Here is a 27,575-nt window from a genome sequence, read left to right as displayed (position 1 = left end):
GTTTAATGACTAATCTATTACTTTTGTTCCATTTTGGTCACTTAACTATTTTGTTTTAAAATCATACTTAATATTGTGTTTGAGTTTATTTTGGTCACTCACCTTTAAAAAATTAATAGCGACATTGACATATTATCATAAAGTAATACCATGCCATCAGTGAAAAAATTTTAAAAAAATGCTACGTTAATAATTCTATTTTTTTAACAATGAATAACCAAAATAAAACATAATGTATATGTATGATTTTGAAAGAAAAAAGGTGAGTAGCCAAAACAAAAGTAAAGTCATAGTTGAGATACTAAACTTGCGGTTTACCCTAATTTAAACTTAGTTTTCTCAAGAAAATTACAAAACACACACAAACCTCACTCCTTTCCATGCGAAAATAACGCTCGCTTCTCTTTTCCCCACTTCTTTTTATTTTGGTGTTCTTGTCTTTCTTTTAAGTTTTCAAAGTTTTTTCCATTTCTCAAATGCTCTGCATTTCTTTCTCATCTTTGGAAAATTGAAAATTTAAACTCTTTGCTTTTCCTTTTGTTTTGTGTGTTCAAGTCTTTTTTGTGTTGTTTGTAACTATTTGCAGTAAGTTTGAGTTGAATGTTTTGTGTTTGTTGTTAAAGTTAAACTGAAGAATCTGGGGTTATTAAATTCTGGTTCTTTACCGTTTAAATTCAGGGTTTTCTTCTCGTGTGTTTCATCTTCGTTTTGAATTCTCACATTCTTCTCCATATCAGCTATGGATTACTGTTTTCAGTTGGCTTCGCATTGCATGTCCTTCTCTTTGAGTACCGTTTATTTTAAGACCCATTTTCCAATCTGTGTTTATGTCATTTTGTGTTGCTTTTTTTTTCTTGGAGTTAAGTATTTTGCAGTTTAAAACAAAAGGGTATTTGTTTTCATGTAAATTCTACGGTTTTTCTCTTTTTTTTTGGGTAGATTTTAATTAATTTTGTTTTTTGAAAAAGAGCGGAAAATTGATGCTTTTGGATATTTTATAGTGAAGGGAGTGATATTTAGTCTTGGGAATCTACTGTAAAGATAACTTGCAAAATGGGATTAGTTCCAGGTGATATCCAGGCGGGGCCTTTGAATGTTGAGAAATCAAAAGGAAAAAAGAAGAAACATAGTGAAGATGGTGAACCTGGTTGTTGGATTAAGTTTAGGTTTATTGGGAACTGCTTGTCTCCAAGGACAACAATGGAGGGTTCTGCAAGTGAAACCAGCACTCCATATTGTATATAAATTTAAATAATTTCTTGCCCCCCCCCCACTGTTTTCGTAGTTTCTTTGTTTATGTTCATTGATTATATTCCTAGTTGATTTGTTTATGTAGGTTGATTATATGGCCTTTTTGTGTGGTTTCTTTGTTTATGTCCATTGATTATATTCCTAGTTGTTTTGTTTATGTAGATTGATTATATGGATTTTTCTTTGTAGTTTCTTTGTTTATCTCGATTGATTATATTCTTGTTAGAGATTGATTGATTATTTGACAATGGGGTATTCGTATGCTAAAGTGAAATCTATTGAATCTGCTAACTAGTAATTGGCTTTGCAGAAGAAACATAGTGAGATGGTGAACCTGGTTGTTGGATTAAGTTTAGGTTATTGGGAACTGCTTGTCTCCAAGGACAACAATGGAGGGTTCTGCAAGTGAAACCAGCACTCCATATTGTATATAAATTTAAATAATTTCTTGCCCCCCCCCACTGTTTTCGTAGTTTCTTTGTTTATGTTCATTGATTATATTCCTAGTTGATTTGTTTATGTAGGTTGATTATATGGCCTTTTTGTGTGGTTTCTTTGTTTATGTCCATTGATTATATTCCTAGTTGTTTTGTTTATGTAGATTGATTATATGGATTTTTCTTTGTAGTTTCTTTGTTTATCTCGATTGATTATATTCGTTGTTAGAGATTGATTGATTATTTGACAATGGGGTATTCGTATGCTAAAGTGAAATCTATTGAATCTGCTAACTAGTAATTGGCTTTGCTCAGGCTTATCTGATTAGTTTTTTCTTTTGTCGATCATTTGGCTTCCTAAGTGTATGCTGATATGCTAAACTGTATGCATTTTTCATCACATGTATGTTCGATGAGGATTTACTGTTGATCGATATGGTTTTATGCTTTAGGATTGATGTTATGTCCGTTTCGGTATTGATATCTGTGAGTTTCTCTTCCTTTACTACTTTACAATGATTGCTTTCTTGTTGTGCATTTTGCTTGTACTTTTCATTCTTTAGGTTTATCACCTTCTAGTTTCTTGTTTGTTTTCTAACGTAATGTTGTTTTTCCCTGTCGTTTCGCCTCCTAGTTACTCGCTGATATGTTTGCAGTATGCATTTTCTGCCACATGGATGTTCAATAAATCGTATATTGTTGATCGATTTGGTTCTATGCTTTAATTAGTAATTATGCCTGATTCAATGTTGATATTGATCTGAATCTCTTGCTGTACTACTGTTGCAGTAATTATATTCCATTTGTGCATATTTGATTGAAGGTAGTTTCACCGTCTACTACTTCATGATCACCGAGTTATCGCCTTGTGGATTATTATTTGTCGTCTAATGCATAATGAAATGCAAGTTTGATTGGTGACGACTTTGGTATTTCAGCCACGTGGTCATCCTCTCGGGTTTCCCCACTAGTTACGGACGTGTATAATGTGATAAGACACCAGGGTTCCTCTGTTTCTTTCCTATTATGATTAGTCATATCTGTTTATAAACATTTTGAATAACCATGTTCTTTGTGTGTGAAAATCTGTGTGATGTCTATAAATTCACTTCTTTATGACCTGGATGATCTAATTTTTTCACTGTTTCCTTGGAAATCAGCTGAAAGTAGATCAACGAATGCGTCAAATGACGCCACAAATAAGTCAAATGACACCAGCAGAGGTCAACCAGTTGTTCCAGTTGTGACATCTTCAACTACTACCAATGCCAGAAGTACTCCGTCTACTCCAAACTTAAGTGAGGAGCTTAAAGTTGCTTCTCAGCTTAGAAAATTCTCCTTTAATGAGCTTAAGTTATCAACGAGGAGTTTTAGACCCGAGAGTCTTCTTGGTGAAGGTGGGTTCGGTTGTGTATTCAAAGGTTGGATCAATGAGAGTGGAACTGCTCCGGTAAAACCAGGTACAGGGTTTCCTGTTGCAGTCAAAACCCTAAACCATAATGGACTTCAGGGTCATAGAGAATGGGTTGTAAGAATCTGTTTCTGTAATTTAGTATTTATTATCGGCATCTTTTATTAACACATAAGCTTGACTTATGCTTTGGTCTATTTTGAATGTGGCAGGCTGAAGTTAATTTTCTCGGTGACCTCCTCCATTCTAATTTGGTAAAGTTGATTGGTTTTTGCATCGAGGACGATCAAAGGCTACTTGTCTATGAGTTTATGCCTCGAGGAAGCTTGGAGAATCACCTTTTCCGAAGTATGTAATTAAACTCATTAATAGAGATTTATCAACTTGCTTTGCTCGTCTGCCTATAATTGGTAAAGATTCTAAGCTGATGGCCAACTCTATAGTCTATAAGTAGGAAATACCCGAGCATCCAAAAGAAGCGAGCTTATTGATATCAGGCAATAAAGATAAAAATGTATCTTTTTAAGATATTTTGATATTTTTGTGCTGGAATTTGCCCTTGATGTTGGACGCGAATTAAGTTATATAGTTGATTGTTATTATAATTCATAAACTGAATTAAGATATACAAAAGTTGGAGTAAGGATTGGTACTGGCATTCTTATTCTTCGTATCTTTAGTTTGTTGAACCTCAAATTAGCCAAGCATGGTACTGTGTTATAGAAGTTTTGGTCTCATTTTCAAACACTAGGAAGGAATATCGGTTTCAGTCATCGATAATATGGAGATCTATAAAAGCATTATTTTAAACATTCTGTTTTGGTTCACAATTATCGATAACATGGAGATCTATAAAAGCATTATTTTAAACATTCTGTTTTGGTTCACAATTACGAGCTGCTAGTGAAATAGTGATGGTTTGTTCGGATTTAGTTTAATGGCATTCATTTTATCAGGGTCCATGCCTCTTCCTTGGTCTATCCGAATGAAAATTGCACTCGATGCTGCGAAGGGTCTTGCTTTTCTTCATGAGGAGGCTGAACGGCCAGTCATATATCGTGACTTTAAAACATCGAATATACTGTTAGATGCGGTGTGTGACTAATATGGTATAAATAATATTTTGATGTTCTATAACTTGTATCATCCATCTTCTGAAATATTTTTGAAATCTTCTCCAGGATTACAATGCCAAACTTTCCGACTTTGGACTTGCCAAAGATGGTCCGGAGGGAGACAAGACTCATGTATCTACTCGAGTGATGGGAACCTACGGCTATGCGGCACCTGAGTATGTTATGACAGGTAAATATGATTGGACATTTTTTTAATATAATTTGACAAATATCGACGCTATTATGACAACTTATCGATCTTGTAAACATTAACAAAACTATTAGGTTCTATGAGGTGAGTATGCAACTAAGGTTTGTTTTCCTTGTAAAATGAATGGAACGATGGCGCCATATTTTTCCAGGGCATCTTACTTCGAAGAGTGACGTCTATAGCTTTGGGGTGGTTCTCCTTGAGATGTTGACAGGCCGAAGATCCATGGACAAAACCCTACCAAATGGGGAGCATAACCTGGTGGAATGGGCTCGTCCGTACCTTGCTGAGAGACGGAGATTTTATCAACTTATTGATCCCTATCTTCAAGGACAGTTTTCAATAAAAGGTGCTCAGAGAGCTATTCAAATGGCAGACCATTGCCTTAGTCGAGATCCAAAATCCAGACCTTTGATGAGTGAAGTTGTTGAAGCCTTAAAGCCTCTGCCAAATCTCAAGGATATGGCTTGTTCCACTTCTCAGTTCGAAGCCATCCAAATTGAGCGAATGGCATCGTCTTCAAAATCTAGAACCGGAAATAGAGTGCCGGTCGCCTCGTCTACAAGGAATGGACAACATGCAAGGAGCCCCCTAACTCCAAATGGTCCGCAAATCTCCCCGTTTAATAACCATCTTTACCGGTCACCGAAACCTAATGCTGGCAAACCTCAGCATTAAGTTTATGCTTAACCCTGGCTCTGGTTTAGTTCATTTACATGTTTTTGATCTGGGGATACAAGTAAATCGTTGTTAAAGTCAAACATTTTCTTTGTCCAACAGGAATGTGATCAAATAGAACAAACTCCTGGGAAAAAAGAAACAATGTTTTGGGAATAAAAGAAAATTGGTTTCCTGTTCTTTGCTTATTAAGTTTGCCATTTTGCATTATGCCATTATCCGTTCTTGAGAATAAAATTGTTACATTTAAAGCCTGCAATACATAATTTTTTCAAGTTTCTCGAGATTGAATGAACACAAGCACGATGCTGGGTTTTTCCCTTGAGACAACGCTATAACGTGCTTGTAATCTTTTCCGGGATAAACAATAGTCTAAGGGAAATTGGGATGATTGACGGGATCCGGAAAAGCTTGAGTCTCCAAACACAAAGCTGCATGAGGTTGATAAACATATCCACCTTTGCCTTTCTCGTCTTTCAGGCCATTAGCTGTATAAAATTGAACACCAGGTTGATCGCTAAACAACTCCATCACTCTCCCAGATTTCTTTAGCTTGCCTGGAACACCATCCATGGCATAGTTGATATCGTATCCGTTTGCAAGTTTGTTGATTTGGCTTCCCACGGTACGGGGTTTGAGGAAATCATAAGAGATCCTTTTACGGTGGTGATTTCGCCAGTGGGAATGAGTTGGCTGTCGACTGGAGTGTAACGGGAAGCGAAAAGCTGGAGTTGTTCCGATAAGATGTCGCCGCTATTGTGGTTGCAGAGATTCCAATACGTGTGTTGGGCTAGGTTAACCGTTGTAGCCTTGTTTAGAGGTTTGGCTTTCATCTCCACAGTCAGCGTGTTGCCTGGGTGAAAAGTGTAGGCTACACTTGCTTTGACTGCACCAGGAAATCCTGTCGATTATACAAAGAAATCAAATATCAGTTTTTCCTAATCAATGAAGTAGTAGTCCGAAATGATTATAAAATAATACAAAACATGTCGTAATCTTAAAATCAAGAAAGAGTGGACCGACCTTCATCACCGTCGTAGCTGTGATAGGCAAACACAATGGAAGGAGCATAACCATATTTCTTGTACTCCTTTACTTTCCATACAACATCACTAAATCCAACAGGACCACCTAATGATGATAATAATTTTAAAGTTAGAAAATTCAAAGCATTGCTAAATGTGAGTAATTAAGATGAGAAATTAAGGATTAATGTACCATGGAGGATGTTTTTGCATTCATTAGGGACCAATTTGTAACGGACTCCGTTCAAAGTAAATTGAGCCCCAGGTCAATCCAAAATAGCAGGAAGTGGTCTGAACTCCCTTTAATTTAGAATTTTTTTATACTAATTTTTTGACAAATTATATCTGTATTCCAATCTCGATTAAGAAAATACTTCGATCGTGCAGCAATCTAATTATGAATAATTCAATGCATCAAAGACCAAAATTACAGGTAGGCGTTCTATAGACAGATTTTTCAAACTATTAAAATAGAAAACAAAGAAGACAAATTATGTATTTAATCACCTATTTATTTTTATAATTTTATTTTCATCATTCAATTATTATTATTTTAAAATTATATTTAATATCTATTTCACTTACCTACGGTTAGAATTAAATAAAACTGTCAATGCAATATTTTTTATTTTTTGATAATGACATGATATTATTTTATAATGACAAATAGTTAATTTTTTTACGACGGATTACTAAAACAAAATTAAAACGTGATGTTACGTATAAATTTAAATAACGAATAGTTATATTACTAAATATTGAGTTTATTCAAAACAATATTATATAGAAAGAATAGTCCGAACTCAAAACAAAACTACGACAATAGTTAAATATCAATATTTATAGGACAAATCCAGCTCTTTCGTAAACATATATTTGTATTTATATGATCCACGTGTAGTTTATACAATAATATTAATAATGTAAAATCAGAGACCGACAGTATTAGGTTCTAGGGGAATGGTCCCAAAAGTTTAAGTAAATTTGTGCAAGTCTTTTAAATTTTAAATTTTTTATTAAATCCTCGAAATCTTCAGAAAAAAATATATTACTTTATAATAATTTAAAAATTCTCTGAAATTTTTAAAAATACCCATCAAGTCCTTTGAAAAAAATAAGTAGACCCTAAAACTATTTTCTTAAGATCTACTATAGGCTAAAATGAAAAAAAAATATATATATAAACTATGTAAGACAAATTATAATTTTAAAAGATCTGAGAAAAAACACATTTACTAAAACTGTAGAATTAAAAAATAAAAGTCTGTCCAATGGATTAAACGGCTCAGATTTTGCAAAGCAAAAACATGGATGAGAATTTCTGGTAAGACAGAACAAAGGGAAAGCAGAAAATGGGTGAAAATAAAGAGACAAGAATATTTACCATATACTCCTTGACTGAATCATATCCCTAGACAATATCACCCAGTTTACCTGAAATTTATCACCAAAAAACGGAGAAAATACTCTTGAAATAAGTGATGAATAAAAAACCAAAACTTGAAAAAGAGATCTCCACTGGTTACAGCTTGAAGTTGTCAACTATTGGAGAGGAAATCAAAGCCCAAAGGGGCTCAAGTTTAAGAGAGACGAACCATATTTGTCAGGGAGGATGAGAGAAACAATAGTTGCTCCCCAGTTGGTGAATTTAACAGACAAATCACCTTTCTTCAGCTCATATACCCCAACCTTCTCCTTTGCTTCAGACCCGTTGATAATTGCAGAAGCTACTATCATGAACAAAGAAAGCAACAAGAAACATATCTTAGCCATGTTCTGAAACTGGAACTGGAACTGGACTGATGAATTCTTATAGGAACAATAGGAGGGAGTTGAAGTCTTTGTATAAGACCAAGATGATTGAGAACAAAACAAGAGTTATAATATATTATCCAAATAAAGACAGAGAATGGTCTGCAATTGCCTCTGGCATACCTCTTTTGGCTTGGTGCTAGGCTCAGTTTTTCATCCAGGGTGTCCCCACCTGAGTTGGATACGTAAAATCAAAGTTTCCACATTGTGGACTTGAGAAACCAAGTGTTTGTTTTTGCTTCATCGTGGTTTAGGGTCCTTAATTAGCAATGAACTACACATATGGTGACTTGGTGAGTTAGTAACCAATAGATACCACCATTATATTGAATTGAAATGGTAGGATTCTTTTTTCAAGTATAACGACAATCGAAAATGAGCTTGAAATGCATAAAGAGCAGGCAATTTAAGAAACTGGGATACCATCATTAATTAAAAGCCAAGTTGAATCAGATAATTTTGAACAATGGGTTATATGCATGTAGTTATCTAAGTTTCTGCTGAATATACGTGACGTTATGAAATGACAAGCATGAAGCCAGTAGATGTTGTAAATGCGCATTTTTATTTGGGTCAAATTCTTTTATTATATAAAAGTCGTAGATGGTCAAACGGAGATTATTCAAAGCATTTTTATTTTTAAGCTTGGAGTATTTTGCGTTTTTTATGAATGACTAAAATTTCATTACCCAAAGAAAGCAGTGTTATGCTACAATAGAACCAAAACAAACAATAGCCTAAAAGAAACTAAACAAAAACAGCCCTGTACAACCAATCTCCAATCAAAGTAGAGTTCAGCTACAAACTGAACCAAACAATACTATACAACCAATCCCCCAAACAAGAATACAAGCAGTAGAGGAAAACAAGCTAAACGACCAAAATAAACAATCACATCAACAAGCAGTAACAATCAACTACTGGTTCACCCAATATCACCCAATACCCCAATTCCTACAAGCCACAAAATTACTCTCTGCTCCCTTTATTGTCACTCCCATTAGGCTATTCTTATCTTGATAACCACCTTCCCACACTACTCCCTATCCCACCAAAAACCTGCAATTCCTTTCGCCCACACCCGGTAAATGTAAGTATTTCAAGCAAGCCTAAGCAAAGTAGAAAAGAAAGACCTACCCTTAATCTCTGCCACAGCCCATGCTACCCCCTGCCTCCAGCTTCCAACAGACCTTGAGATATGGCATATTTGCAAAACGCCAACCCATACTTCTTTAGAAAACTCACAACTGAAGAACAAGTGATCCCTTGTTTCCATATCCTCCGAGCAGAGGACACAACCGCTCACAACATCCAGTCCCCAATTCGACAAATGATCCCTAGTAGGTAACTGTTATGTTTGGCTTGAAATCAAATTTGGCAAGTTGGAAAATTCATCTTGGTTGATGGCCAACTTATTAGAAATTTCATCTTGGTTGGTGACCAACTTATTGAAAAATTTATCTTTGGTAGGTGACCAACTTTGCACATGGGAATTTCATCTTTGGTCCAATAAAATATTAGGTTAGTTATAAGTTTAGTCCTTAAAACTCAACTTTAAATAGGCCTAAGTATTTCCATTAGAAATCATCCCAAAATAAGTTCTCTATTCCATTTGTTTTCTTCATTCTCTCACTTTGGGAATTCTAAAGAATTCCATTTGTTGTAATATTTGTTGATAGTTAAGTTATCGTTCGGTGTGGTGCTCGAGGAGTAGACGATATTCTCGTAGAACCTCGTAAATTTGATGTGTTCTCTCCTTTATTATTTTTTATTCAGTTTTTCCATTGTGTTTCAATAATCAATAGTTTGACGGGTTTATCCACTGTGCAACCTTTGGTGGTTTTGATCTTGACATTTTAGGTCAATTTTGAAACTACGTTTGTGTGGGAAATAGCCCGGTTTCCCCAACAATTGGTATCAGAGCTTCAATTGAGGTTATCTTAGTAGTCCCGTTGCTAAAAAGATACAATTCGTGCTATTGAATATTGTTCGTTAGAATTAAAATGCAAAAATACAGATCAGTTGAGACATCAAGCTCTTCATATGGACCGGTGAGGAGGATAATATCAAATGCAAATTTCTCGGTGGAGTTGTTCGATGAATCTGGTCATTTTGGCATGTGGCAAGACGAGGTGTTAGACGCTTTATTCCAACAAGGCGAGACTTCTACAAGTAAGATGTGAAAGCATTGGAGGAAAAATTCCTAAAGAAAAGCTCTCATAATTGTCTCCACATGAAGAAAAGATTATTCAAATTTGATTATCAACCAGGCACAGTATGAATGAACACATCACTGCGTTCAATGAGCTAATGGCAGACTTATTAGGCATGGATAAAACCTTCAAAGATGAATATTTGACTTTGATGTTGTTGTCTTCTATTCTAGATGAATTTGAGCACCTTGAGACAACGTTACTTCATGGTAAGGATAATGTTACCCTTAAAGATGTAACTACTACTTTGTATAGTTATGAGCTCAGAAAGAAAACCAAGAATGAGAGCAAGTACGAAGCAACGGCGGCTATAGTGGCAAGAGGTCGATCGAAAAATCAAAAGCCAAAGAGGAGAGGGAGATCAAAGTCGAAGTCTAGACTGGGAAAAGATGAATGTGCCTTTTGTCATGAGAAAGACCATTGGAAGAAAGATTGTCCGAAGCTGAAGAAGAAAGGAAAAGCTGCTCGAGATGCATGTGTTACAGAACATGATGCAAATGACTCTGACATATCATTGGTTTCTTCATCAACAACATTCCATTCAAATGAGTGGATATTAGATTCGGGTTGTACATATCATATATCCCCTAATCGGGAGTGGTTTTCCGATTTAGTAGAACTAAATGTAGGAGTTATTTATATTGGCAATGACAATGCCTGTAAAACTGTTGGGATATGTTCAATTCGATTGAAGAATCAGGATGGATCAACCAAAGTTCTGACTGATGTCCGATACGTGCCTAGTTTGAAGAAAAATTTCATCTCGTTTGGAGCCTTGGAATCCAAAGGCTCAGTAGTCAATATAAGAGATGGAGTTTTAAAAGTCACATCTGGCGCACTTGTTATGATGAAAGGCATCAGGAAAAATAATTTGTATTACTACCAAGGTCGTACAATTATTGGAGCAGTTACAGCAGCTTCAAAAGATGATGATTTGGACACAACCCAGTTGTGGCATTGTGATTGGGACATGCTGGAGAGAAATCCTTGAAAATTCTGGCAAAGAAAGGATTGTTGAAAGGTGAAAAGGCTTGCAAATTGAACTTTTGCGAGCATTGTGTTCTAAGAAAGAAGAAGAGAGTAAAGTTTGGCACAACTATATATAATACAAAAGGTATTGTGGATTATATTCACTCAGATGTATGGGGTCCTTCGAAGACATCGTCTTTGGGAGGAAACTATTATTTTGTAACTTTTGTAGATGACTTTTCCAAAAGAGTTTGGGTGTATCCGATGACGTCTAAAGATGAAGTACTTCGAATTTTCCTTAAATGGACAAATATGTTCGAGAACCAGACTGGTAGAAAGATTAAACGTCTTAGGACGGACAATGAAGGGGAATATAAAAGTGACCCATTCTTTGACGTCTGCCATGAGTATGGTATTGTTCGACACTTCACTGTTAGAAATACACCGCAACAGAATGGGGTGGCAGAGCGTATGAATCGAACAATATTGGAGGAAGTTCGATGTATGTTATCTAATGCTGGGTTAGGAAAGGCATTTTGGGCTGAGGCTGTGATATATGCTGGCCATCTCATCAATCGTCTGCTGTCATCAGCAATAGGAGGAAAAACACCATTGGAGGTATGGTCTGGAAAACCTGCTACTGATTATGATTCCTTATATGTATTTGGATCCACTACTTATTATCATGTGAAGGAATCCAAGCTTGATCCGAGAGCAAAGAAGACTCTTTTTATGGGAATCACCCATGGAGTGAAGGGACTCCGCCTTTGGTGTTTAGACACCAAGAAGATAATTTGTAGCAGAGATGTTACCTTTGATGAATCTTCCCTAGTAAAGAAAGTAACAAATGAAGTTGTCCAGACAAGTAGTACTCCGCAGTAGGTGGAGCATACTCTAAAACAGGTCAAGTTTCAGCAGACGATGATCCCAAAAGTTGATGCAGTTGATTCTTCAAATCCAATAGAAGAATCAGAAGATGAAGAGGTTCAAACCCAAGAGCCATTGGAGACACCAAAACCACTTGCAGTTACAAGGCCAAGGAGAAAAATTAGTAGACATGCTTGATTTGTTGATATGGTGGCCTATGGTCTTCCAGTTGTTGATGATGATATCCCTATCACTTACCAAGAAGCAATACAAAGCTTGGAAAGTGATAAGTGGAAAATTTCCATGGATGAAGAAATGCAATCTCTCCAAATGAACAACACTTGGAAACTTACACAATTACCGAAAGGTAAAAGAGCAATTGGATGCAAGTGGGTATTTGAAAAGAAAGATGGATCTCATAGCAAGAAAGATGTTCACTACAAGGCAAGGTTGGTAGCTAAAGGCTATGCTCAAAAGGAGAGAATCTACTATAATGAAGTATTTTCCCCTGTTGTGAAACATTCCTCCATTAGAATATTGTTGGCCTTGGTAGCACAGTTGAATTTGGAGCTAGCTCAACTTGATGTAAAGACGACTTTCTTGCACGGTGATTTAGAAAAGGAGATATATATGACTCAGCCAAAAGGATACAAAGATGGTGGTTGTGAGAAATAGGTTTGTAAGTTGAACAAATCGCTATATGAATTGAAGCAATCTCTGAGGTAGTGGTACAAGTAATTTGATAGCTTTATGAGGAGGCAAAAGTACACTAGAAGCAAATATGATCATTATATGTATTTGCAAAAGCTCAAAGATAGATCTTTCATTTATCTTCTCTTGTACGTTTACGATATGTTGATAACTTCGAAGAGTCAAAAGGAGATAGACAAATTAAAGGCCCAATTGAATCATGTGTTTGAGATGACAGATATAGGTGAGGCCAAGAAGAGTCTTGGTATGGAGATAAGCAGAGATATACAGAGATGAAAGCTTTGTTTAACTCATAAGCAGTATCTGAGAAAGGTATTAAAATGTTTTGGCTTGAATGAAAATACCAAACATGTAAGTATCCCACTAGCTTCTCATTTGAAACTTAGTTCTTAGTTATATCCTAAAACTAATGAAGAACGAGAGTATATGAAAAAGTTCCATATGCTAATGCAGCTGGGAGCTTGATGTATACAATGGTGTGTACGCGTCCTGACATTTCACAAGCAGTTGGAGTTGTGAGCAGGTACATGCATGATCCTAGAAAAGGAAATTGGCAAGCTGTGAAATGGACTCTACGGTATATCCAACAAACCGTAGATGTTGGTTTAGTTTTTGAACATGATGAAGCACTTGGCCAGTGTGTAGTTGGATATGTTGATTCTGACTATGCTGGTAATTTGGATAAGCGTCGATCAACTATTGGGTATTTGTTTACTCTTGCTAAAGCCCCAGTAAGTTGGAAGTCTACTTTGCAATGTAAGATGGCTTTGTCTACTACAGAGGCAGAATACATGGCAGTTTCAGAGGCTGTGAAGGAAGCAATTTGGCTTAACGGGTTGATGGAAGACTTGAGAGTTGTTCAAAGTCACATTAGTCTCTATTGTGACAGTCAGAGCGCTATTCGCTTAGCAAAAAATCAAGTCTACCATTCAAAGACTAAGCATATCGACGTGAGGTATCACTTTGTACAGGAGATCTTTGATGAAGGAAATATTTCGCTTCAGAAAATTGTGACAGCAGAAAATCCTGCAGATATGATGACCAAGGTAGTAACAGTAATCAAGTTTAATCATTGTTTGAACTTGATTAAAATCCTAAAAGTATCAATACATTCGGGTGTGTGGCGTTTGTGAGCGTAATTAGAGGCACAACATCAAATTTGGGGAGTTGGAGAAGTTGAGTAGGCTTAGTAATTTCAAGCCAAGGTGCACATTTGTTATGTTTGCCTTGAAATCAAATTTGGCAAGTTGGAAAATTCATCTTGGTTGGTGGCCAACTTATTAGAAATTTCATCTTGGTTGGTGGCCAACTTATTAGAAAATTCATCTTTGGAATGTAGCCAACTTTGCACATGGGAATTTCATCTTTTGTCCCTAAAATATTAGGTTATTTATAAGTTTAGTCCTTAAAACTCAACTATAAATAGGCCTAAGTATTTCCATTAGAAATCATCCCAAAACAAGTTCTCTCTTCCATTTGTTTTCTTCATTATCTCACTTTGGGAATTCTAAAGAATTCCATTTGTTGTAATATTTGTTGATAGTGAAGTTATCATCCAGTGTGGTGCCCGAGGAGTAGACGATATTCTTGTCGAACCTCGTAAATTTGATGTGTTATCTCCTTTATTGTTTTTTATTCAGTTTTTCTATTGTGTTTCTATAATCAATAGTTTGACGGGTTTATCCGCTGTGTAACCTTTGGTGGTTTTGATATTAAAACTTTAGGTCAATTTTGAAACTACGTTCGTGTGGGAAAAAACTCGGTTTCCCCAATAGTAACATGTTCAAAAGTGCAAACCAGAAGACCAAAGAAAACCTAGGAATATGCTCTGAAAACCAAACCATCCCCACCCACTGTACCCTCTCATGCCTCCATCTATTCTCATGTCAAACGTCTCTAACCTTGCACTGCCTAGGGATCCTCTGAAAGCCCATAGTCAGATCTAAAAACTAGCTAGCAATAGTTCTAAAACCCAATAACTTTCTTCGAAGCCAGCTACAGGACTAGTTGGCCTCAAAATTCATAAAAGAACCTCCTTTCAACACTTATACATTCACCCAAAGAGTCATTGCATTATTCATCAAAGCCCACGCATGCTGAAACATGTTAGCCTTGTTCAAATCAGCAAGGTCCCCCAGTCCCAAGTTCCCTTCATTTTTATTCCTACACACCTTATCCCAACTCCCTCGAGCACCCTTAGCAACCATATCAGTTCTTTTCCAAAAGAATCTCGCACGCAGCTGAGCCAACCTCTTAATAACCCCTTTATGCAACACAAAATGCCTACACCAATAGGCATGCAGATTATAGAATGCACTTTGCACCTGCAGCAGCTGCAGCCGACCTACATACGAAAGCAGCTTTAAGGACTGACTATTTACACACTCAGTCACTTTTCATCAACAAAGGCGAACAATCCCTCTCCGTGAACCTTCTAGTAAGCAGAGAGACTCCTAAGTAACGCACGACCAAAATGCCAACCTTAAACCTCGTAATACTCTTCATCCCATCCACCTATCAATCACTCATACCCGAGGAAAAAAATTCAGTCTTACTAGGATTTAACATCAAACAGGAACACTTATAGAAAACTTCCAAAACACATTTGATGCCCAAACCAACTCCATAGTCTCTTTAGAAAAATCAACAAGAAAATGTCGAAACTATGATGTGTAACACAAGCTCTCTTACACTTAGTGTGATATAGAAAAATCCCCGCATCAACCGCCATATCCAACATCTTAGAGAGAATATTCATTGTCAGCATGAAGAGATAGGGGCATAAAGGATCCCCTTGTCACACCCTCTTGCTCCCTTAAAATATCTTTCCAAGCCCCCATTCACTGAGACAAAGAAACATGAATGGCCAATGCATCCCCTAATCTATTTCATAAAAACATTCGAGAAACCATAAGCCTCAAGCACCCTCAAAACAAACACCCAATTCAAGGAATTGAACTCTTTTTGAAGATCGACATTCACAACACATCTCGGGGGCAATCACTTCCTACCATAGCCCTTGACAAGCTCTCGCGCAAGGAGAATATTATAGGTAATACATATACCTTTCACGAAAGTATACTGATTGCTAACAAAAATATCAGGAGCCACCTAGCCATGCGAGAAACCATGATGTTGGTAATACATTTATAAAGGACTTGGTAACTTGAAATAGGTATGAACTCTTTCACAATGTTAGGATTAGGCTTTTTAGGCACAAGAACAATAGTAGTGGCATTAAATCCCCAAGGAGTAAAAGTCTGAAAATAATTAATGATTGCCTCAACAAACCTCATCCTTCACAATATTCATGCCTTTTGGACGAACCAAACAGTGTACCCGTTCAGACACAACCCCTTATCACCATTAAGAGCAAACATCACAGCAATGATCTTCTCCCTCATGACCTGCCTACCCAACTCCTCCATCGCTTCATCTCCCATACCATTCCCCACTAACTCCTTAAGAAAACCTATTGAATGAACAATAATCGATTTATCCTCAACACCCAACTGCTTCTGAAAATAAGAAACAACCTCCTTAGATATTTGTTTCTTAGTATCCATTCGAACCCCATCATCATGATAAAGAATTATGATCGAATTTCTGCTATTCCTATCTTTGACCATTTGATGATTTTTTAACCCCCCTCTTTCATCCATTGAATTCTAGATTTTTACATCAAGAAACGTTTCTCAACCTTCAATAAGGCTTTATACTAAACAAATAATTGATGCTCCAAGGCCATATCCTCAACATTTCTTAAACAATTCATAAACACTTCTAAATAATAGGCCACATATTACACTACTTGACCTTAGTCTCACAAAAACATATCACATTCACCTTAAGATTCAAGACCCTACCAATAACACTTTTATGCTTAAGAGGAAAATTCAATCCTCTAATGTTCCACACAAGAGTCTGCATGAAAAACAATTAACAAGCAACAACCAGGGCATCTAGATCCACCTTACCACTTTCCTACGATCTAACTGACCTTTCTTTCCTAGCTTCAATTCCTTCCCCAATTTAGCCATACCAGTAGCCGTGGCTCTCTTTTTCGTTGGAGTATTTTGCTTGTTAAGTAGTTGAAAACAAAATTTTAGTTAGGAGGAGGTCTTGAGTAAATCCAATTTAGATGAATAAATGGATTCAAGATATCATATTATATCAGAGGTAACCAACCATTTAAAATCATTATAATGCTAATTATAACTGTATCAAAAATCATAATATAGGAATCAAACAATAAATATATGAATTAAAAATAGTTATACAAAAACCAAAGCTCCATAATACATAAAGTATAAATCAAAATAAAAATAATTTATAGACTAAAAGATTAGTAAGGTCCTATGAATATATATTCACATAAAGATGGTTTAAGATGTTGAAAATTCTTCATAAATAGTGTTCTCCTAATATAAACACAAATTTATTAGTATGTGAATAAAAACAATATAAATATTGAGCTTTACATGTTCATTGGTCCACATATACTCTATTCTATTTAAAGCATTGAATAAATATAAGGGTAATACAACAACCCAATTTATGGGTTTATAATTTTGGGTAAACTTGAGTGAGTTTTAGGTAAGCCAAGAGACCATTTAAAAGTATTGGATTAAGTTTGGCTTGTATTGGTTTGGACTTGAGTCCATTAAAACCTAAAAAAGGTGTTTTTTATTTGGGCTTGAAAGGAGGATGACTATAAGGGCAATTTACCCCTAAAATTACCTAAAGGCTAATTTCAATTTATTGAAGGATTATGTCACATAAGGATAAGTTATCTCATTTTCTTCTTCTTCTTCCCCATTTCCAAAAACTTTATTTCCTTAATTCTTATTTTGTTTAGGCAAAGGTGGAGGGTTTATCACCTCTCACTCTTATTTTGAAAATCTAAAGTAAGAAATAGAATCCTCACCTCTCTAGCTTCCTTTCAAGCTCATTTTTTTAAGATTTGTCCATGACAAACCTTTGGCAGGGGTTTAAGATAAGTTTTGGATTTTAGGGTTTTTAGTGTCCCCAATCAAATTTTAGGTATTTGGAATCATGTTTCTAATCTTTTTAAGTACCTAGTTGAGTTAGTAATTGTTGCATGTTGTAAGTACTATAAAATTATATGAAAATAATGTGGAAGTATACACAATCACTCAAGAAATAAAGTGACGAGTAAGTATCTTCTCCACAGGGATTGGTGGAAATTAAAAAGTTTAACCAAAACAAAGTATTACTCTTTCTAAGTATAGTTAGAAATGATATGTACCAATGAAAAATGTCACGGTAATGAAAAATGTATGTTGGGGGATATGGATTGATTGTATGATAAGGTAGAAGATGGAAATATAGTGGAAAAAAGCAGATGGAAATGAAAACAGTAAAAACAGTAAATAAATGATAGTTTTAAAATTCTCACACAACAAGCTTCCATAGGAATGAATGGTAGGGATTAATTTAAGGATGCTAAAACTTATCTCTCAAGTAGATTTGATTTATCTAAGCTTCACTTGCTCGACAGGGTTTGCTGAAAGTGCCCGACTATCTTTAGTTAAAGGAACCTAATAGAATAGAATGCCACGACATCTCATCTCAGTCTCAACTATAGCAACCTATGCTATTGATAAAAACTAACCCTCTTAGTCATTGAAATCCTATCTTAGTCTCTTTGAAGCACTAAGGGATTAGGATATAGTACCTCTATGCGAGTTCTAAGCTTAAGAAAATACCACACCCCTTGCTTATGTGGATCTTACTTGTGTTTCTCTTGAATACTTCAAGTATTAATGACTAAGTTTCTCTCAAACACCTAACCTTCATCTAAGTAATGGACACTCTTATGCCTCCTACAAACTTAGAAAATAAAGCATTCATAAACAAAAAAAGTAAATGAAAAAAGATAAATTTAAATCTACCATTAAAATAATATCAAACATCCATAAAATCAACCCCACCAAATAAGGTTAGTTCATGGTGGGGTTCGAATCATCCATGAAATAAAACATGAAAAGCACTCGTTCCAAAAACCTAATATCAAATGAAAAATAACAACAAAGGGGAAGGGAGAAGGAGCCTTCGACCCGTGCAACCGAAGCTCTCCTCAACCACCACGACTCGCCTTAGCTTTCTAGCTCATTTCAGACGCCTAGCTTTCCACTCCTTGGAGCTCGTTAATGGAGGAACACCACTAAAAGAATGTAGGAAAGGAAATGGTGGAAAAGGTGAATAAAATCTAGCTGAATATGGTCAATGCGTCCTCCTCTTCTCTTTCATATAAGGTTTATTAAATAATAAAAAATATCCAAGGGTATTAATGGGCTTTAACACTTCAATTACCATCATACCCCTAGAGTCACTCCTTGCCAAGGCTTTTCAATATACTTCAGCAAAGTGTGATGTCACAACATTCCTTCCCAGTTCAATCTTTTGCTTGCTATTTCCTACATAACATAAACAACCACACATTTCCCTTATACAACACCTTTATAAAATAAAATAGCACAACCACCACTAATGCAACTATATTGAATTATATGCATCTAAAATGACCTATATGGGCTTTTAAACAAATAATAACTTAAGTGAAAAAGGCCTTAAATGTAGCCTTTCCAATGAGTTATCACACCCCAAAACTTAAGATATTGCTTGTCCTCAAGCAATGGATACCACTTAATATAAACAGAATGTCATGGCAATGTTCAATACAAAAATAGTTAAGACAAAAATAAAATTTCAACCCTCAAAAAAATTAGGCTTCAACATGCTAGGCATATCAAGAATTCAAGTACTTTTCCCTAGGTTAAGAGTCTTTGTGGTAGTGTGTGTGTGTGATTATATCAAATCTATACTTAACAAATTTAAACAGTTTCTAATCGAGTCCCGTAGTTTTGCCCCAACATTTACTTATTTATTAAGAACATTTATACTCCTTTTTTACTTTTTTTAATGTTGCTACGAGGAGAGTCAGCTCATCACACCCACCTTCCTACACTCCAAGTGAAAGGGATCATACCTTCCACCCAAACTAGTTAGGTAGAGTAATCCCGTGACTACTTTCATTCACTCATATGCATTTAAGTGCCATTTATTCAAGAAAGTTCCTGACAATGCCACAACAAATAGGAGTACCCCTATACAACTATGACGAAACATTTATTCACAATCTCATATATAAGGGAGTTATCATTGATTTATCATTTAAGCACAATACCAAATTTTGATGCCAAAACTAACCAGAGTTCATTCATAATTTTTTTCTAAATTTCCTAAGTATAAAGAATATACAAATTGTATAAGAATAATTCACAAAGCATAAAACCCTAGAGTCAGTTCTATCATTCCCAACAATCATTTACATTCAATTTCTAGCCTAAAAGTTAATCATCATTGGGTATCACCAAAACATTTTTTTTTGAACTATCTTACCAATTACTGATGCCATGACATAACATTATGATAATACTATCATTCACATGTTCTACAAAGAACACTACCTCCCCCAAACTTCAAGGAAACATTGTCCTCAATGCTTAAAGTGAACTAACTAAGAAATAAAACTACATGCCATGCAATGGAATACAAAATGAATGCAAATAGAGGTACCTTATATTTTCGATGGTGGTGTTATAGTGGAGCTGCTGGCTGATCCTTGTCTTGTACGGTTGCGAAGTGGTGCATGGATGGAATCAGAAGAAGTAGAATAGTAATGGGAGATGTTGATGCATCCAGCCGATGAATTTATACGACGGCTGCTGCATCGATCATAAGAAGGTTCAGGTACAGGAACGGGACTAGGGGTTTTGTCAGCTAGAATCACAGGTGAGTCCAGAATCAAGAATCAGGGAGGGTCTAGAATCGGTTCATCAATAGGGGGATCAACTTCATCTGGTTCTAAAGATGCCTCAACATTAAATGCCAACAGAATTTCATCTGGAAAACTTGGGAAATTTTTTTGCCCGTTGGGAAGCATTTTCTTTTTCATCATATTGTGGGTTGTTGGCATTACCTTGTCTTCATAAAATGGTTCCATAACTTGGCACGTAGTTTGAGGTATTCACGGTTAACAAAGTAACGACTGGTTTATTGGCCATTCTAAGAGGTATTCGAAAAACACAAATCCTCCAAAATTCCGTCGTAAGTTATAATCTCGGCATCTCTCTCAAAGTTTGCATGTTGATCTTCAACACCCTGCAAGTGAAAGTAACGATTAGTGGAAGTTGGTGTAAATCGAATGTACTTACCTCGTATGAAAATAGTATGCTAGTTCGGTTTAGAAATATTGACATGAAACTCTTTCACGAACGTCACATTCAGATATCTGGAGTGCCTCGTAAACTTGTTCCACTTGTGTGGAGTGACTATATCCATCACGTCTGGTGTGAAACCGCCATCCTGTTCATATGTGAAAATGAACCCTAACTCAAAGAAAAGCTTCTAATTTTTAAAATTTTGAAAACGTGCCTTCGCTTCATCGTTTTTGAACTGTTGAGTAATTGGAGCTTTTGTTTCTGTAGATCTCGTACACACCATTTTTGTAGCGTTTTTAAGGATGAAAAATGAAAAATGAGTGAGCTTTGTGTGCTTGAAGATTTTCGGCTATGGAGGAAAATGAGGGAAAAAGAAGATGTAAGGAAAAGTTAGAGGAAATAGTGAGAAAGAAGGAGTGAGTGGATGGTTGAAAATAAATGAGTGGATGGGGTAAATGGGTAGGTGGGAAAAAGAAAAAGTTAACTATAAAATTAAATATGATGTGAAAAGATAATGGAGAGATGGAAGTAAAAATAAGGAAATAAAATAAAAGAAATGAATAAATTAAAAAGAATATTTCCCCCTTTAATTGTTTTTTCTTTTCCTCCCTTGATAACTGCTCCACATATGGCTACAGTACTGTGGGTCCCCTACAAAACAAAACAAAATTATGCACGAAATAAAATAAGAATAAAAATAAAAATAAAGGAAAGAATAAATTTATTATTTATGCACATTCAACTGAATTCAATGCCGTGGCATCGAAATTTGGTTTTCAAGTGGGCATAATCAGGCATCGTGCAGGTATAACACTGCCTTGTCGTGTAGAGGTGGAACTCCATTGTAAGCTTTCAAACGCTGGCCGTTGACTTTGAAGATCGTCCTATCATTTATGTTCTTGATGTCACAGCTCCGTGGGGATAAACATAATGCACCTCAAATGGTCATAACCATCGATATTTAAGCTTCCCAGGGAAAAATTTAAGTCTGGAATTGTAAAGCAACACTTGTTGGTCAACATGAAAATGCCATGGCATCAATTTTTTGTCATGCCACTTCTTAGTTTTTTTCCTTGTATATCCGCACATTTTCATATGCTTGTGTCCTAAACTCTTCCATTTCATTAAGTTCCAGTAATCTCTACTCCCTAGCTAATTGAGCATTAAAATTAAATCGCTTAATGGCCCAGTACGTCTTATGTTCGAGCTCGACCGAGAGATAACAGATCTTCCCAGACACCAGCGTGAATGGTGACTTGCCCAAAGCAGTTTTAAATGATGTTCTATATGCCCAAAGTGCCTCATCTAACTTTGGTGACCAATCATTCTGCCTTGGGTTCACCACTTTTTCTAAAATCTACTTGATCTCGCGGTTGAATATCTTAGCTTGACCATTTGTCTGTGGATGATATGTCGTGCCAATCTCATGACGAACTCCATATCTCCTTATAACCTTGGCAATCAACTTTTTATCAAAGTGGTTTTCTTCATCACTAATGATGGCTCGAGGTACTCCAAACTGAATGAAGATATTATTGTATAAAAACTTGAGTACAGTTGTAGAGTTATATTTTGATGTTGCTATTGTTTCGACCCACTTGGATACATAATCCACAACAAACAAGATTTTTAAATCACCTCCAGAAGATGGGAATGGTTCCATGAAATTTATGCCCCAAACATCAAACAACTCTATTTCCAAAATACCTTGCAGTGGCATTTCATGTTGCTTGGATATGTTTCCAGTGCGTTGGCATCGATCGTAAGATTTGTAAAATGTTTGAGCATCTCTAAACAGAGTTGGCCAATAAAAGCCTTATTGCAGGACCTTTGCAGTAGTCCTTGCTCCTCCAAAATGGCCTCCACTCGGGCCCATGTGACAATGGTATAAAATGTCGTGTTGTTCCTCTTCATGTACACATCATCTAATAAGCTGGTGAACACAATACTTGAACAAATATGGCTTGTCCAAAAAATAATACCTTGCACCATGCTTGAATTTCTTTTTGCCATGGCTGTTCAAATCAAAAGGCATTATTTCACTAACAAGAAAATTAACAAGGTCAGTGTACCACGAGATTACCGTGGCATATTAAATTTTCTCATCAGTAAATTCCTATTGAATGTCTACAGTGTCATGGTATTCATAATTGTTCTCTAGCCTAGATAAATGATCAACAACTTTGTTTTCAATATCTTTTCTATCTACAACCTCTAAGTCGAATTCTTGCAAAAGTAAGATCCACCTAATAAGTCTAGGCTTTGCATCCTTTTTGTTCACTAAGTATTTTATAGCCGAGTGATCAGTGTGAACAAGAACTTTCTATTAGGTATGGTCTAAATTTATAAAAAGAAAATACCACGACAAGTAATTCTTTGTCAGTGGTGGTGTAGTTCAATTGTGCTTCATTCATGATACAAAAAACATAAAATATAATATGAAAACGTTTACCTCGGCGTTGCCCCAAAACCGCTCCTACGACATAATCGCTCACATCACATATCAGCTCAATGATGATGTCTAATCGGGAGGAACTACAATAGGTGTTGATATCAATCGTTGTTTCAACTTATTGAATGCACCGAGGCATAACTCATCAAACACAAAGGGCTAGTTTTGTTGAAGCAATATGCATAAGGGCTTAGAAATCTTAGAGAAGTCCTTGATAAATCTTCTATAAAATCTAGCGTGTCCAAGGAAGCTCCTTATACCCTTAAAGAAATTGGCAGTGGGAATTTTTAATCACTTCAATTTTCCCTTTATCCACCTTAATGCCCCTGTAAGATATCTTGTGGCTTAACACAATGCCTTCAGTCACCATGAAGTGACATTTCTCCCAATTTAAGACTAGATCAGCTTCTTTGTATCTTTTGAGAACTTTTGTCAAATTGTCGAGGCATTGCTCGAAGTCGTCTCCAGAAATGGAGAACAAATCCATGAGGATCTCAAGGTAGTCCTCAACCATGTCAAAAACTATAGCTAGCATGCATCGCTGGAAAGTTGCCGGGCATTACAGAGTCCAAAATATATCCTACTAAAGGCAAAAGTGCCATAGGGACAAGTAAATACAGTATTCTCTTGGTCCTCTGGTGCGATGGCAATTTGATTTTACCCTGAATACCCATATAAAAAATAATAGAATGCTTTTCCTGCCAATCGATCCAATATTTGATCGATTAAAGGTAGAGGAAAATGGTCATTCTTTGTAGCTTTGTTGAGCTTACGGTAATCGATACATATCCTCCATCCAATAATAGTGCGAGTGGGTAATAGCTCATTATCCTTGTTTGTTATCACAATCGTGCCTCCTTTCTTTGGTGCACATTGGATAGGGCTCACCCATGAGCTATTCGATATAAGGTAAATCACTCAAGCATCAAGCCATTTCAGAATTTCTTTATGGTTCGATCAAGTTGTCGTGGCATTCCTCTAGCAAGATCTTGTGCATGTAAATTGTGGGACTAATTCCTTTCAAATTAGCCATAGTCCAACCAAGTATTTTCTTGTGCTGCATTAAAACACTTAAAAAATCTACTTGGTTAGTAGTAAGGTTAGAGGAAATAATCACAGGTAGCATGTTGTCATTACCTAAGTAGACATATTTAAGATGCCCTGGCAAATGCTTAAGCTCTAGGGTAGGTGCATGCAATAATGATGCTTAGGAGGAATAAATTCATCAAAATTCAGGGGTTCAAAGTTCATACCTGATCTAGCTAGTAGTAAGCTAGATTGCTACTCCAAAATTGGGAAGTTGTCATGCTCCTCTAAGCTTTCATCATCCATCAAATATTCCTTGTCTGCTAGCTGAATAAAATTATTTTGGCAAAGTTGTTCATTTTATTCTTCAATCAATGAGCTCAGTTTAGAAATGCCTTAGCATTCTTCAGTGTCATCAGCATACTTGAGAGTACAAAACACATTAACAGTCACACACTGATCAACCACTCTCATTGTGAGTTCACCTTTTTTGCAATCTATCAAAATATGACTAGTGGCTAGGAAGTTTCTACCCAGAATGATGAGTTCTTTGACATCAACTTCATAATCTAGAATTAGGAAGTCGAACATAAACATAAATTTATCCACCCTTACTATGACATCCTCGACTCTCCCTTCAGGTTTAACATGGGATCGATCGACAAGTTTTAAAATAACTGAGGTGGGTCTCGCATCTCCTATGCCAAGCTTCAAGAATATAAATTTCGACATTAAGTTCACACTTGAACCAATATCATATAGTGCTTTTTCAACAAAATTAGCTCCTATAGAATAGGGAATACTGAAGCTTCCCAGATCATTTTGCTTTAGTGGAAACTTACTCAATGAAGAACAAAATTTTTTACCATGGCAACTGTCTTATACTTCTCCACTTTCTTTTTCTTAGTGCAAAATTCCTTAAGAATTTTGGCATACGTCAGCATTTGTTCAATAGCTTCCAATATAGATACATTAATATGAACATGATCAAGAATGTCCACAAACTTCTTGAAATGAACTTCATCATTATGCTTTTTCAATCTTTGCGGAAAGGGTGTGGGGTCTAGCTTCCTTAACTGTAGGAGTAGGAATTGTTTTCGTCTTGGCATCAGAATTTTGTTCCTCTACAGGTTCATTAGTAGAACGTCCTCCCTGTCCTTCTCGACAATGATATCATCATGTAATTCAGCTTCAACCTCTTCAGTAGTGAGTGTAGAATCATCATATTGTGTCCCACCAACCTTGACATGTTGATTAATTTGCATTACACTCCTAAGAGTTAACACGTTACAATGCTCATTTCTATGTTTTTAGTGACTTTAGTGTCACTTGGAAAATGTCCCCAGCAATCTGACCAACGTGTCCTTCCAAAGCTCTTAAAAAAGAACTATGGCTTTGAAGTAAGGTGCCTTGACTATGAAGTAAATCACCTTGATTCTTAGTTGAAGTAGAATGATCTTGCAGCATTGTCTTCGTGGTAGATATGAACTCTTAAATTATAGCTTCCAATGAGCTAATGCTCGTTGAATATGAAGCTTCATTTTTGGTATTATGCCATGGGATAATATTTTGGTAGCCTTGAGATTCAGTGTGATTCTACTACCGAGTAGATTGAGTAGCATTATGGGCTCCTTAATTTCCCCATGAAAAATTGGGATGCTGACGCCATCCTGCATTATAAGTGTTAAAATAAGAATTATTATTGCCTCGATTGAAATTACCTAAAAAGTTTATGGACTCATGGTTGGTTGGATATTCACTCCGGTGGTGATTGCTTTTGCATAACAGACATGTTTAGCTAGCTGCTTTCACTTTCTTTACCTAAGTGAGGCGTTGTAAAATTTTCAACATATTAGTAATAGCTAAGAGTTGATCGGACACCTAGTCCTTGGTATCTAACTCGAATGTTCTAGGTGTTTTCCTCCCACTCCCAAGCTTTGAGTAAGGAAATTGATAATCATTATTGGCAATTCTATCCAAAATAGCAAATGCCTCAGTAGGTGATTTATCCAGTAATGTCCCATTTGTCGAGGCATCAAGCATCATCCTTGTGGGTACATTGATTCCATTATAAAACATAACTACTTGAGTCCAATCGTGAAAACCATAATTTGAACACTTTTGAAGCAAACTCTTTTAACAATCCAAACATGCATACATAGATTCATCGCCGTCCTAGCGAAAGGATGCTATGTCATACCTTAGCTGAGTGTTCATGCTCGGTGGTTTATATCGCAATAAGAAACTTTTGCAAAGCTCAGCCCATGATTCCATCAAACCGGATGGAACACCACTCAACCAAGCCCTTGCTCGGTCACGCAAAGAATATGGAAACAACTTTAATTTTGGCATATCCTCATACACTCCTTCTTGGCGGAAAGAATCAAAAACCTTCAAAAAATTACGAAAATGTTGCCTGGCATCTTCAGTTGGCATGTCCCCAAACTTCCCTATGGAATTTAACATATTAAACATTGTTGGTTTAAGCTCAAAATGTGCAGCTTGAATTTCAGGTGCCACAATTCTAGGATTTAGATCATCTAGCATATTATTTAAATGATCATGAATAACACGAGGCCTATCACCAGGTCCAACATTTTGTAATGCCTCGACATTCTGATTTCTGTCATCTTTACCCATGCCCTGATTTCCAATTTGATACATATTTTCTTGAGGACGTCTCATTTGTCTAATTTAAATCTCAAGTTCTATGGGTTCCAATGGCTCGTCAGATGCCTTCTAGGCATATACCAAATAAGTCTGAAAAAGAAAAAAATTAAATATAAAGTTAAATATACAAGAATAAAGAAGCAAAAATAAAATATGTTGGCAAAACTAATTAAGTTCACGTTGCTAAACCCTTACAACGACATCAAAAACTTGTTGCGTGTTGTGAGTAGTATAAAATTATACACAAATAATGTGCAAGTATACACAATCGCTCAAGTAATAAAATGATGAGTGAGTATCGCCTCCATAGGGATTGGTGGAAATTATAAAGTTTAACCAAAGTAAAACCCCACTCTTTCTAAGTATAGTTAGTGATGATATGTACTAATAGAGAATGTCACGGTAATGAAAAGTGTATGTTGATGGATATGGATTGCTAGTATGATGGGGTAGCAGAAGGAAATCTAGTGGCAAAAAGAAG

The 27,575-nt window shown here is 36.0% G+C and overlaps 1 protein-coding gene and 1 pseudogene across 1 annotated transcript; one reads left to right on the top strand and one right to left on the bottom strand.

The window, feature by feature from the left end:
* The first annotated feature begins 496 nt into the window (after positions 1–496).
* LOC120176148 (probable serine/threonine-protein kinase PIX7) lies at positions 497–5,289 on the top strand. Its single transcript, XM_039182641.1, has 6 exons — positions 497–1,237; positions 2,849–3,216; positions 3,312–3,447; positions 4,056–4,192; positions 4,281–4,404; positions 4,577–5,289. The coding sequence occupies exons 1-6, from the start codon at positions 1,054–1,056 to the stop codon at positions 5,101–5,103; spliced, it is 1,476 nt and encodes a 491-aa protein (XP_039038572.1). The 5' UTR covers positions 497–1,053; the 3' UTR covers positions 5,104–5,289.
* Positions 5,290–5,349: 60 nt separating this feature from the next.
* LOC120176176 lies at positions 5,350–7,974 on the bottom strand (annotated as a pseudogene).
* Between the last annotated feature and the right edge of the window lie 19,601 nt (positions 7,975–27,575).

This window comes from Hibiscus syriacus, unplaced genomic scaffold, assembly GCF_006381635.1.
Source record: "Hibiscus syriacus cultivar Baekdansim isolate YM2019G1 unplaced genomic scaffold, ASM638163v2 tig00112230_pilon, whole genome shotgun sequence".
NCBI classification, from domain to species: Eukaryota; Viridiplantae; Streptophyta; class Magnoliopsida; order Malvales; family Malvaceae; genus Hibiscus; species Hibiscus syriacus.
The sequence above is the reverse complement of the archived record's forward strand: the minus strand, read 5'-3'. Positions and strand labels throughout refer to the sequence as shown.

What these genes read in the sequence shown, in the direction of transcription:
- LOC120176148 (XM_039182641.1), top strand. Translation starts at nt 1,054, where the DNA reads ATGGGATTAGTTCCAGGTGATATCCAGGCGGGGCCTTTGAATGTTGAG. An exon ending in AGGGTCATAGAGAATGGGTT is followed by an intron (nt 3,217 to 3,311) that starts GTAAGAATCTGT and finishes TGAATGTGGCAG; the next exon opens with GCTGAAGTTAATTTTCTCGG. An exon ending in ACCTGAGTATGTTATGACAG is followed by an intron (nt 4,405 to 4,576) that starts GTAAATATGATT and finishes ATATTTTTCCAG; the next exon opens with GGCATCTTACTTCGAAGAGT.